This window comes from Cervus elaphus, chromosome 33 (assembly GCF_910594005.1).
Source record: "Cervus elaphus chromosome 33, mCerEla1.1, whole genome shotgun sequence".
Classification (NCBI taxonomy): Eukaryota; Metazoa; Chordata; class Mammalia; order Artiodactyla; family Cervidae; genus Cervus; species Cervus elaphus.
In genome coordinates this window covers 28,764,403-28,778,161 of record NC_057847.1, presented here as the reverse complement: position 1 = coordinate 28,778,161, position 13,759 = coordinate 28,764,403, and the positions used below count along the sequence as shown (strand labels likewise).

Below are 13,759 nucleotides of genomic sequence, written 5' to 3'. Positions count from 1 at the left end.
CTGCCCAGGGATCACTGCTGTTACCCTTGGTTGGTATCATGCCACATTTTTATATGCATATTATATATTAACATGTATTTTATTTACAAAAATGTTTTCATATTGTTTATAGGCATATTCTGTCTTATAACCTGATTTTTTCAGTCAATAATTTCCACTTTTCCATGACAGTAAATGCTTTTCTTCAAACAGTATTCACATTTTCCCAATTAAGCCCAAAATGTCCTTTACAGAAGATTTCTCCAAATCAGCCCCCAACTCAACACCTTTCACTGCATCTCCTGGTTATTTCCTTCATATCTCTTAACCCAGCATAAACCCTTTCTTTTTTAAAAAATGTTTATTACTTTGTTTTGGCTGTGCTGGGTCTTCATTGCTGTGTGCAGGCTTTCTCTAGTTGCTGCGAACAGGGGCTACTCTCTAGTTGCAGTGCACAGGCTTATCATTACAGTGGCTTCTCTTCTTGTGAAGCATGTGGTCATGGGGGCTTCGGTAGTTGTGGCACATGGGCTTAATTGCCCGAAGGCATGTGGAATCTTCCTGGACCAGGGATGGAACCCATGTCCCCTGCATTGGCAGGTGGATTTGTAACCACTGGACCGTCAGTGAAGTCTTAAACCCTTTCTTATTATTCTGACTTGATGAAAAGAACTGGCTAACTGTTCTAAAGAATAGCCAGTTTCTTTTTTTTTTTTTTTTGGCGTGCTTGCTTCCTTGTGAAGTCATTTTATTTGTTCTTCTATCCTCTGTATTCCTGTAAACAGAAACAGGAAGATCTAACTAAAGGCGTGAGAGGAGCAAGTAAACCTTTTGGGCTGAAATACTTCATGGGTACTTCACGTTGCTTCATATTAGAATACATTTGTCCTGATATCTGGTTCATCTTCCGTCGCTGATGGTCAAATTGGCCCGTGGGCAGTAACTGGGGATTTGGGGGGCGCGGGGGAAGGGATAAAAGGAGGAACCGAATAGGAAAAGTGTGACTACAACTACCTAAAGGAAGTGGAATGGGGAACCCAGCCGGCAGTGCAATGCCAAGGTCATCCAACTGGGTTTCCCACACTGGCATCGCTCAGGTTGTGACCGACTGATCTTATTTTCACAATGAGGGAAGGCAAAAAACAAAAACAAAAAGAGAACTTTGATGGGTCCTCCATGACTCTCTAGGACAGGTGTTTTATAAAGGGGACATTTTCTTTTATAAAACTGAGCGGAGCTGGGCGGACGCGGTAGCCGGCTCACGGAGAGCCACTACCAGGATCCTCTGTGTAACCCGGAGACATGACCTACCAGTTCAGAAACCCCGCGAATCAGGAGCTCCCTGTGATTGCATCGGGCCCTATTCTTTTCAGCAGGAGCCCCTTTCCGGCCTCTGGCCACCAGGGAGAGCTACAGTCGAGCAACTGTTCTTTAGGAACAGCGGGAACGCGTCTAGATGAATCTTGTCAAGCCCAGGGACCCGTAGCAAGGTATCGAGGCAGGATGAACCGTATTTCTGCTCTCTCGCGAGCATAAGTAGGCCTCACCCCGCCCTCCGCTCCAGGCTTCCCTCCCTCCCGGCCCGCGTGGCGCCTCAGACCCCTTCGGGTGGCTCGCGGCAGGTGGCGCTGTCTGCGGCGTCGCAGCGGCCCTGGCTGCCGCGGTGACCATCTCCCAGCGGGCAGTGCGGCCCGGCTCTCCGGCGGCAGCGAGTGCCACGTCCCAAGTGCTACGCGGAGGAGCGGAGCGGACGGCGCGCGGGGGGCGGGGAGCAGCGCGGAACCCAGCCCGACCACACTGATCGCCCGCCGCCATGGGCTCCTCGCAGAGCGTCGAGATCCCAGGCGGGGGCACAGAAGGCTACCACGTCCTGCGGGTAAGGGCTTCGACAGCGGCCCGGGGGGCGGCGGGCGGGAGGCGGGGCTCGGGCGCGGGGAGGCGGAGGCCCCGACGGACTTCTTCCCGGGGCAGCCAGGCCCGACCCCGCGAAGGAGCGGCGGTCGAGGGCGCATCGTTGGACAAGGCCGGCTCGGGAGGCCGCTCGCATCCTGCCTCCCTGGAGCGCCCAGGTTCCGCCGCTTTGGGAGGACGGGCTGGAAACCGAGGAGGCAGCAGGCGACTTGGCCGGGGGTAGCCCAGGCGAGAGGGCAACCCTGACTCCTTTTTCTCTTCGCGGCCTTCTCAGCCCCCTCCCCTTTATTCTTAGCTCTTAAAGTTAGGGAAGGCTCGGAGTGGGTGGGAGGAGCAGTCTGCAAAAGAGGTAATGGTGAAGGTAGCATTTGAATTTTCCGAGAAAAGGAAACCTGGAACCCGCAGACTAGAGGCGGGGGGTGAGAAGGCTAGTGTTAATTCACCTCAGCGCTGTCTGGATGGCCGGAAAAGCCAGTTAGGCAACGAAACGAATTGCCTCGAAGTAGGTTTAACGGACTTAAACCTACTTGATTTTCACTGGATTTCTCTCTCTCCTGTGTCGCTGTTGACCTTCCCAACCCTCCTCTTCCACATTTCCTGGCGGGGGCAACTTCCGTTCTCCTTTTTCCTAAGGCTGCTCAGGGTGTAGTGAATTTTAAGATTTAGATCCACAGTGTAAAAGGTAATGGAAAGGAACTTTAAAAAATCCAGGTAAGTATAGGAAAGCAAGTTCAGTCACCAGGATGCAGAGAAACAGTATTTCGAAAGGCGTTTGCTCAGCCGCAGCTATGAGCAGCCTGGATTGTACAGAGCTGATCCTTTCCTCAAGGAATTGGGAGTCCTTTCCTCAAGGAAGTGGCAGTGTTGGTTGTGTGTGTGTGCTGTGACACCTGCGTGAGTGATAACATGATGGACTGTTAACAAAGTGGCCCCAATCCGTGGTGCTATTTCAGGACAAAATAGAGTGTAAATAGGTCTCAGCTCCTCAGCTCCTCACTGAAAGTGGGAATGCTGCGCTCATCTTCTGCCTTGGGTCCCATGTTCCAGGTGAGAGAACATTTCTTAAACTAAATTAGCAGACATCTGCTTAATGGCGCTGTGATCAATAACCTCTCTGATCTTCAGGATTATCACAGCTAGTTGTCCCTCCATTCTGCTAAAGATTCCTCTTGAAGCCACACTCTGGGTCGGAAAGGATAATTTTCCCAGAAAATAAAGGGAATCTATATATAAATCATAAGACCTTCCTGTTCCGTTTAGCTAAGCCAATCCCCAGGTGCCACACTAATGGGGGACATGGAAGGAGAATTGTCAGATCCCAGATGTGAAGTGGAAGTTAGTGGCAGTATTTTTCTTTGTATTCTCTGGTTTGATTCCTACCTCTCTGCTGTGGGGTGTGTTGTCCAGTATTAGGAGCTGATTGTGGCCATGAATCCCCAATGATAATGTTTTCTAGGTAAAGCACAGTATTAATGAGTGTTAAAAGTCTGTATGAAAGCTGTACACATCAAAAGAATTCCAATTCGGTGACTTCTGTTATTGACTGTGTCGGATGTTAAACGATTTGGAGTGTTTTTTGTTTTGTTTTGTTTTTTACATAGGTGCACCTCAGTAAATCACTCATATTCAGTCTGCAGATGCAGAATTACTAGGGACAACCTTAGTTTCCAGTCCACATCTGGAGCATAAATGTTGCAAAAGATGAAGTAATTCTTTCATTTGAGTTTTATTAGAGGGAGCTTTAAAAATAGTAATGATCATCTACTTTAGGAGAATTTTTTAAATGTTTCAGACTTCCTAACTCACTCTGCCCCATTCTGTAATTGGTTTCTTTATCTTTGTTTTTAGAGGAGGAAAGCAAAGTACTATGTTAAATCTCAAAATATAAAAATCTTATTTTCATTTGTTATTGCCTAAATTATGGTTGTATATTCTGTCTCTGGATTAGTGAGCTTGTAAACCAGAGTAAATATGGCAGGATAATCATGGAATAAAATCACCCATGTTTAATAAGTTCTAGAATGGTTTAATTAAAAACTAGTTTTCTTTAATAATGCTTTGGCTGTTTCCTTGCTAGTGATAAAAATTTGTGTAAGTATGTTTTGAAATACCAGTTTATAGTGCACACATATTCACTGCTAGTTATTATGTTATTTTTAAATTGTATTCCTGCAATTCACAGATTGAACTTTCTGTTTTTTCCATTATTTTTCTATATCTGTTGTTAGATTCTGCTTTAAAAAAGTACTTAGGAGACAACTTTGAAATGATTCCAGATTTTCTCCTATGAATAATTTACTTTTTATCTATTATGTATTTATGTATTAATGCACATTTTCATGTTGTGATCATATTACATAGCCAACTCTCCATACTTAACCTAGAAGTGACCAATATAGTTTATGTATCCTTTCAAAAGTGTTTTATACATGTAAAACAATCCACAGCGCATCCCCAACTTTTAACTCTGCTTTCTTTTATAACTGTTAGAATCACATGATACATACTGTTAGACACCCTGGTCTTCTTAATTGGGAAAAGCATCTTCTCTGTCCTTCCCTAGCAGCACACAGAGAGTGGCTTCTCACTTTCTCTTAGCTCGTTAGTGAATCTGTTGTAAAATAGTTTGGTTAAGCACCACCCCCTGGTGTCAGACACTTAGTTTTTCTAGTCTTTTGTTGTTACAGGTATTTATCTACAACCTTAAATGCTACCTTTTATCTTCACTGAATTGTATTTCCCCATATTAGTGAATTCTAATGTCTATTTATAGGAACATTGGTCTCTGTTTTAGTAAATTAACATTGTTTTCTGATTATCAGCACATGTTTATTAGAAATCATTTGGATAAGTTCAAAAAGTTTAACAAAGAACCTCAATTACCTGTAATCTTACCATCTAAAGGTAACTACTGTTAAAATATTTTTCCTTGTCCTTTTTTTTTTTCTGTGACTAACATTGCCCCTTAGCCACATTTCACAAAGATTTTGAGTAATTTAACATATTTAAGTATATTACAGTATGGCCAAAAGTTATCATAGGATGTTAGCTTTACAACTTATCCAACAGCTGAGGAGCTGTTAAATAAATTATGGCCTAACTGCATATTGGAATGCTATGCATTCAGTGAAAATTATGTTTCAAAACACTCTGGGTTCATAGATGTGCCTTCACATATGTGTATTTGCATATGCATTCAAGTGCCCAGGAAAATGGAAAGCTAAAAAGCCAGGATATTAAAAGGATAATTGGTGGATGGCAACATTTTTATTCTTTTTTTTTCCCAACATGTTCACAGTGACTGAAATATTTGTATATTTTTTAAAAATATAGTTATAAAAATTATTTTTTTAAAGTGGACTACTAGTGGAAGATTTTAAAATTTGCTGAGAAGCTTCCTTTTAAAAATAACGTTATAGGAAATTTCCTGGCAGACTCCATAAGCCGCGTGGTATGCCCAAAAGAAAAAGAAAAGAAAAACAACGTTATATTTTGGATTTCTATATGGATTGGGTCCGATTCTGTGTTCACCATGCATACCACTTTTATTCCCATTCTCTAATCCTAACATAAGGCAGGAGAAATGGTAGCGAGGACTTCTCAGCCTTATTAGAGGTTACTACAGTTGAAGTAACTGTACTTAATAGAGAATTCTTGCCTAGATTTTCCATTATCAAGTGAAACCATCAAGGCCATTTTCAAAATTTTTGGAGTTGCTTTATGGGTGCCCCTTGTAAGATATTTCTAAATGAAAATGTTCAAATTAATTCCACTACACTTCATACTCTTTGAAATGGGGGATATCTGAGGACATTCTGGAGCCAGTATTCACAACAGTATGGGGACATGGAAAATGTCATGTTCACTATTCCTTATAATTTCCTCTGAGAGATTTTGAGATGATGGATGTTTTGAAGGAAAGGCCATTGAGATGAATTGCGTCTCCAGTGTAATAACAGGCCTTTATCTTCCTTGCCATTTGCTGCGTACTGGGCAGCATTAGGTATTCTCCTTAGAGGATAAAGGGACAGTAAGTGAAATTATTTCTATAGAAAACAATACCAAGACCATATCTACTGTTATATAGATGTACTCTTTCTTAATGTTACCTAAGTAATCTACATTAAATCCTGCAAGATTTCAACTTCATTCTTATTTTGAGAAAATGAAATCCCATTATTTGGTAGCCATAATTTTTTTTATTCTAACACAGTGTTTGACTTTTTTAACTTATACCTCCATTTGAAAAACATAAAAATCTCACTATTAGCCCCTTCTCTTTTCACTCATTCTGAAAACAATGGGTGCAAAAAGAAAACAGTGGGTTATTTGAGATTTTCCAAATATGGTCTTATAATTGAAAAAGCTTTATAAGCACCATTTGAAGATTCTAACCTCCCAAAATTGACCTCTGCTAAAGGCTATGAATTGTTTCATAAACATATTTTGCTTTCAAATGTAGAATCAGAATACTTCATTTATGACGAATGTTTTATTTGGGCTTCTTTGGTGACACTAGTGGTAAAGAACCTGACATAAGAGATGCTGGTTCGATCCCTGAGTTAGGAAGATCCTCTGAGAAGGAAATGGCAACCCACTCCAGTATTCCTGCCCGGGAAATTCCATGGCCAGAGGACCCTGACAGGCTGCAGCTTATGGGGCCACAAAGAGTCAGACACAACTGAGTGACTGAGCACAGGCCACAGGGATGTTGTATTCGTTGTATGAAGTACAGTGTCGGTGAGCCTGAGGACACTTTCAGAAATTGTCAGTATCGTTGAGCATAAACTTTCCCAATGTTAATAAGCCTCAAGCCAATTAATACTGCCACGTTGTTTGTATACCCTTATATATTTTTTATGATGAAGAGTATTCTTACGTATGGACTTAAGGATCCTTGTTTGGAGAGACCTGCTCTTGGTGGGTGATTATGGTTTTTGGCTCTGGTCATTAAGTAGTAAATACACAGAACTGGCTTTAGTGGCTTTCTGGGTCAAATATTGACAGGGCTTTTTAATAATTACCCTGAAGTTTTCATAAGAATTGAACTTAGAAAAACCGCTAACATCAGTATATTCATTTTGTTGGCTTTAATATTCTATCAAAATGGTTATTTATATTGCTTAATTCACTAGTAAAATATCAGTTAACAATTTAATAGAAAATATCCATAAAGATTTGATATGTGCTTTAGAATCTGACTGTAGCTTGTCTTGGGAGTTGTAGATTATCAAGTAAGATGATTTTTTTCCACACAATATATGCAAAGCCAAAGGAGTTACTTTGAGAGACTGTGTATGTCCTTTTGACATTGCGTATAAATTTACTACAGCATGAAGAGAATGGTGCTGGGGTTCTTTGGGCTTTGCTTGTGTGTGTTTTTTTAAGCACCAGTGAGAAAGCATTTAAGCACATTTTCAGCAACAAGGAACCTTGTGGACATGGATAGATACATTGAGAAACGATCATAACCCACTATTGGAAACCACCCTCATGAATCACTAGATTCTAGTGTCATTCCATCAATTCATTGTTTTTCCTTGGACAGATTGTTGAACTTCTCTGAGCTTTGTTCTTTTTATCTGAAAAGTGGGGAGAGTAGGAATGCCTCCTCCAGTAGTAATGCCTTTTTTTAAAAACTAAAAACCACATCAGATAGTGTATATGAAAATACTTTGGAAAAGCATTGAGCACATTGTTTATTAAAACTATGCTGTCCACCACCTCATTGGTTATTCTGAAGATTAAATGGCATATTCCATGTAAAGCACTTAACATAGGGTCTGGAATGTGATTAAAAACTCAATAAATGTTAGCTGGTGCCTTTATAAGCATTTACATTATTTTGTCACCCATTGAGAACCACTACTGTAGTGACAATACTGTTAAAATAAACTTGTAAACATTTTAAATAGTATTTCCACTTAGTCACTTAGCAGCTACTTTTTGTCCATGTACCTAACTGTGTTCTTTACTGCTATTTTAAGTTTTGGATCAGATCAGACCCATTAATTCTATAAATGTGCTTAATTTTTGCAGATTCTCATTTTCGAGGAAATTTTTTATCTGTATGTTAAAAGACAGATGAGTGCCAGTGTTCTTTTCGTTGCTTTGCCATTTTTGTTACCGAACACGTGAACTAAAATGACTAAAAGTCTGTATGATTAAAACAATCTTGTTGAGTTTGATCTACACTATAGAATCAATAGATAGCTTAGCAAGAGACTTATTTCTTGCTGAGTCATTAGACCTTAAAGGCTGTCTAGTCAGCCTCCTCACTGCACAGCTAAGGAAAAGGAACAGGAGAGATTATCACCTGAGGTCACAAAGCAAGTTTTCTTTCCCTAAGAAACAGGTACCTGAGGTGGTATTTGAAGAGTATAAAATGAGGTGGCATGTTGTCAGAGTTTTAGTTTCTTTTGGAGCAGACTGGTTTCTTTTATTATTGTTTATCTAACCTACAGATCTATCTTAGAAAGGTATTATGTAATGATGGGTTTTTACTTCAGTTAGTTATCAGAATTTTATTTCTGATTGCTCCATATGTTACAAGTTATAGGGCCAGAATCAGGAGAACAATATCTTTTGAGTTATTTTGGTAGAACATGTGAGAAGAATGTTTTAACAGGTGAGCCTTGAACTCTTCTAGTCTGTTTCAAAATTATTTACCACACAATTGTGCGTGCGTGCTCAGTCACATGAGTCGTGTCTGACTCCTTGCAACCCCATGGACTGCAGCCCACCAGGCTCCTTTGGCCATGGAATTCTCCAGGCAAGAATACTGGAGTGGGTTGCGATGCCCTCTTCCAGGGGATCTTCCTGATGCAGGAATCAAACCCACATCTGCATACCAGTCAGAAGCTTGGATATCTTTGCATATAAGCTTATAAAACACCTAGTCTGGTGATATCCTGTGTTCAGAAAGTCTTATGTGGTTTCCTTTCGTTACTTTAAGGTATTAGTTCTGTATCCTTTAGTTGGAAGTACATAAGTAACGAGATGAATACTTCGCTGGAAATCAACCCAGTATAGAATGATGAGGTCTGTACACAAAGAAGTCAGTCACAAAGATCACATATTGAATGATTTTATATGAGACATCCAGAAAAGGCAAATCCACAGAAACAGGAACTAGGATAGTGGTTACCAGGGGCTGGGGCAATGAGGAGCAGCTGTTTAATGGGTACAGGCTGTCTTCCTGGGGTGACCCTTACTAAGTCATGAGTTTTTGGTACTTCTCTATTTTGACATTTGTCAGTTCTGTCATGATTGACTAAATCGATCTCAGAACCCCACTGAAACTGCCTGTAGTGATTGAGTAAATCCGCATTAGGGATTATTTATGTATAGTTGGTGATTCAGAATCCAGCTTCCAATCATTGGTGCTAATTTATTTTTGTGTAGTAGAGATGGCTGCCCCTTCACTGTGCAGTTTCTGTCATAAACTCATGTTTTGCTTCTTGGAAGAGTATAGAATGTGTAGCATATGCCATCTTGCTTATTGTAGCTGTTTTTTCTAGAGTGCTTATGGAGAATTGTTTCTTTTAATGTTGTGAAGAAGAATGAGTGTTAGAGCAAGTTACTTTGTGGCCTTTACATTGACTGCTCAGTCCTTTTAGACTTAATTGTTGGCTTTCAAACTGTGTCCCTCGTAGGTGAGGTGTTAGGTGTATGTTCTTAAAATTGTGGTGATTTCATTTCTACTTTTTGGATAGAAGGACCACATCTTAAGACTTTTTATACGTAAGTGTACTGCTTGATGAATTTTCAGAAACAACACACTCGTGTAACCAGCATTCTTTCCCTTTCTGATGACACCCTTCAGTTCAGTTCAGTCGCTCAGTTGTGTCCGACTCTTTGCAACCCCATGGACTACAGCACGCCAGGCCTCCCTGTCCATCACCAACTCCCAGAGCTTGCTCAAACTCATGTCCATTGAGTTGGTGATGCCATCTAATCATCTCATCCTCTGTCATCCCCTTCTCCTCCTGCCCTCAATCTTTCCCAGCATCAGGGTCTTTTCAGATGAGTCAGTTCTTCGCATCAGGTGGCCAAAGTATTGGAGTTTCAGCTTCAATATCAGTCCTTCCAATGAATTTTCAGAACTGATTTCCTTTAGGATGGACTGGTTGGATCTCCTTGCAGTTCAAGGGACTCTCAAGAGTCTCCTCCAACACCACAGTTCAAAAGCATCAATTCTTCAGCACTCAGCTTTCTTTATAGTTCAACTCTCACATCCATACATGACTACTCGAAAAACCGTAGCCTTGAGTAGTCAGACCTTTGTTGGCAAAGTAATGTCTCTGCTTTTTAATATGCTGTCTAGGTTGGTCATAACTTTTCTTCCAAGGAGTAAGCGTCTTTTAATTTCATGGCTACAGTCACCATCTGCAGTGATTTTGGAGCCCAAGAAAATGAAATCTGACACTGTTTCCACATTCACCCCACCTGATTGCCATGAGATGATCAGACCAGATGCCATGATCTTCATTTTTTAAATGTTGAGTTTTAAGCTAGCTTTTTCGCTCTCCTCTTTCACCTTCATAAAGAGGTGAAAGTTCCCTCTTCACTTTCTGCCATTAAAGTGGTATCATCTGCATATCTGAAGTCGTTATTTGTCCTGGCTGTCTTGATTCCAGCTTGTGATTAATCTGGCCTGGCATTTTGCATGATGTACTTTGCATGTAAGTTAAATAAGCAGGGTGACAATATACAGCCTTGATGTACTCCTTGCCCAATTTTGAACCAGTGCGTTGTTCTTTTGTTTAGTATCTGCTAAATCCTTTTCTCCATTTCTTTAAGTTGTCTGTCTTTTTAAACAGATTTATTGAGATTATAATTTACATAGCATTAAAATAATGTTTTAAACTTTACAGTACAGTGGTTGTTTAGTATATTCACAGAGTTGTGTAACCATCATTAGTATCTTCATTCAGGACCTTCTTATCACCCCAGAAAGAAACTCTATACCCGTTAGCAGCTGCTCTCTGTTCCCCCTGCTCCCATCCCCTGGTCACTAGTAATCTACTTTCTGTGGATTTGCCTATTCTGGATATTTCTTATAAATGAGATTACATATTATATGGTCTTTGTGACTAGCTTCTTTCACTTAGCGCAGTGTTTTCAAGGTTCACTCGTGTCTTAGCATGTGTTAATACTTAATTTCTTTTTATTGCCAAATAATATTCCATTCTATAAGTGTACTACCTTTAGTTTATTCATTGATGGGTTGAAGGACATTTGGCTTATTATCACTTTCTGGCTATTATGAATAGCACAGCTATGACATTTGTGTGCAGGTTTCTACATAGACATGTTTATTTCTCCTGGTTATATACCTAGAAATGAAATTGCTAGGTCCTGCAATAACTCTGTATTTAACATTTTGAGGATCTGCAAAACTGTTTTCCACAGAGTCTGCACCATTTTGGATTTCCACCATCAGTGTATGAGGATTCTAGTTTCTCTACATCCTTACCAATCCTTTTGTTATTGTCTTTTTACTTCAGCAGTTTTTGTGAAGGTGATGTGGTGTCTTATTGTGGTTTTACTCTCCTCCTTTTTGATTTGCAGTAGTTTTGGATTCGTTCTAAATGCAGTTCCTTTGTTGAATACATAGCCTATCTTTTCACTCTCTTAATTGTGTCTTTGATGAGCAGAAGTTCATAGTTTCAGTAAAGTTTATCAAGTTAAAAAAAATTATGGTTAGCTTTTTGTGTTCAGTTTAAGAAGTCGTCATACTTGATGATCCAAAAGATGTTCTCTTGTTTTTCTCTAAAAGCTTCTTTGTTTTACCTTTTATGTTTAGATTTGCTATCCATATGGAATTGATTTTTGAGAGACAACATTACAGAAATGATTTGTCTCCTCCTCTTAGCTAACTAATGTTCTGTGTCTTTCCCTCGTTTTTTTTAAGGAATGAGAGAGAATTAATACATAGCCAGAAAAATAATGCAGTGTCCAGGAATTAATAGCTAATAAAAATTTGCCCTCAGGTGGTGGTTTGTGGAATTAGGAAGTTGAACTTAAGATTTGTATGACTCTTATCATATGCCAGAGACTTCACCAGGCATTTCATGAAGTTTAACTCATTCAGTCTCAATGGTAGTCTTCTAAAGTAGATGGTGTTATCTCTTCCTTGCAAATGAGAAAATTGAGACCCAGGAAGATAAACTTTTCACAGCTCAAAAAACTAATAAGTAGGCAAACCATGACTCAAAATCAAGAGGGTTTTGCTCTAAAACTCTTTTATCTTTTCATTGTACATTTTTTCCAAAATCATGTAAAATCTTAATTATTAAACTTTCAAATTTAATTTATCCATCTTAAACTTCCATGATATTTGGCCCAATAATAAATAGCCCATGAGGCCAGGTATATGTATTTTTTCTTTTCTTTTTTCTTTTTTAATTAAGATGGTTCAGGAAGCTGGCAATGAATCAACAGTCAAGAGATCTCTCATACGGGACAAGGTAGTGGAGTGATAATCTGATGCTTGAGATATTAGATGCCTGAGAGATTCTCATCAGTAGATAATATTGCCAGAGAAACTTGCCTGTGTGGATGTTTAATTTGCGTTGTAGAGTTTATTTTCCATGCTGTAAAATGTAGGAAGTTCTGTTTTAAAGAATTAGGGTCAAAGAGAGCATTCTCTAGGGCCCCCTCTGCTGGCTTCCTAGCCATAGTTTAAGTAAGATACCTGGTTGCCAGAGTTGTACTGGTACTAACAATGTAAATAAATTTAGGAAAGAAATTAATTTCAAGGTCCATTAGAAACAGGTTGATGTTTGTCGCAGATGAGAATGAAAAATAGAGAAAGGATTATCTTGGTTTATTTATATTAGAATCAAAATTTAGCTATTGAATCTTTTGAGTTCTGGGGAAGAATAATCCTAATGGTATTGGAGACTTTCCATTTCAAACAGATAGTGGTAAAACTTGATACTTGGAGGGTGGCATGATAAGAATCAGTGTGTGGGATCACCTTTCTAGGCTGATGACATTACAAAGGTATTCGTAAAGGTAAACTGTTGGCAGCCTCAGCGGAGAAGTCTGAAATTGATCAATCGACTATTTGGTTTCTTAAAAAAAAAGGTGGTAATTTGGGAACATTCTGAATCAGAGAATTATTTGATTAGTTGTGGACCCTGTTACATGAGAAATTCCTCTCCAAGGGGGCTTCTAAGGTCTGCAGTAGCTATCTTCTTTTCATACCTCAGGCATTTCACACCTAATTGATAGGAACCTAACAGACAGGCATTTTACACCTAGAGGATCATGACCTTTTGCCAGCTAGCTATGACTCAACTTCTCTGTTCTTATTGTAGCTCTAGGCAGCCACCCTTTTCCTTTTTGAGTTGCCATTTAAGGAGAAATCTGTGTGCCATTTTGGGTTCTAGACATTTTGTTTGATAATATATAGAATATAAAATATGCCCCATTTAGGAAAAGAGTATAAAGAAAATAAGCAGGTATGTACTGATTATTAGAACCAACACTTTTAAATAATAAGTCCCTTTGATATTTAACTTGTTTAATTTACAAAAATGGTTTTAGTCCCACATTTGCAGGAAATTTTACATAAAGCAAAATCAGTTTTGGTAAGTTAAACATTGAGCCATTTTTATAAAAAACTATTCCTTACTGTGACAAATGAAGAAAATCTAGTTTTTACTTTGGAGGCAATAATAGTATAATTTGGCTTTAAATGAATAAAAGGTAGCATTAACCCAAAAATAATGAGTGTATCATCAGTTCAAGATTAAGTCTCATTTGTGAAGTCTGATATCAGAAGGACATATTCTGGGAACAACTTGGGTTCTGTTTTGAAAGTATTCAAATGATTTGTTACTGTGTGAATAGCTGCAGA

At 39.3% G+C, this 13,759-nt stretch overlaps 1 protein-coding gene across 3 annotated transcripts in view; it reads left to right on the top strand.

The window, feature by feature from the left end:
• Nucleotides 1–1,610: 1,610 nt before the first annotated feature.
• GORASP2 (golgi reassembly stacking protein 2) overlaps nt 1,611–13,759 on the top strand; it is a 28,691-nt gene continuing 16,542 nt past the window's right edge. The window contains exon 1 of one of the 3 annotated variants that reach the window (XM_043894420.1): nt 1,611–1,855. In XM_043894420.1, coding sequence (XP_043750355.1) covers nt 1,793–1,855 — 63 coding nt within the window. In that variant the 5' untranslated portion in view covers nt 1,611–1,792. Of the gene's footprint in view, nt 1,856–1,996; nt 2,393–2,502; nt 2,938–13,759 lie in introns of those variants that run through there. The other 2 variants (XM_043894419.1, XM_043894421.1) reach the window with 2 other exon arrangements.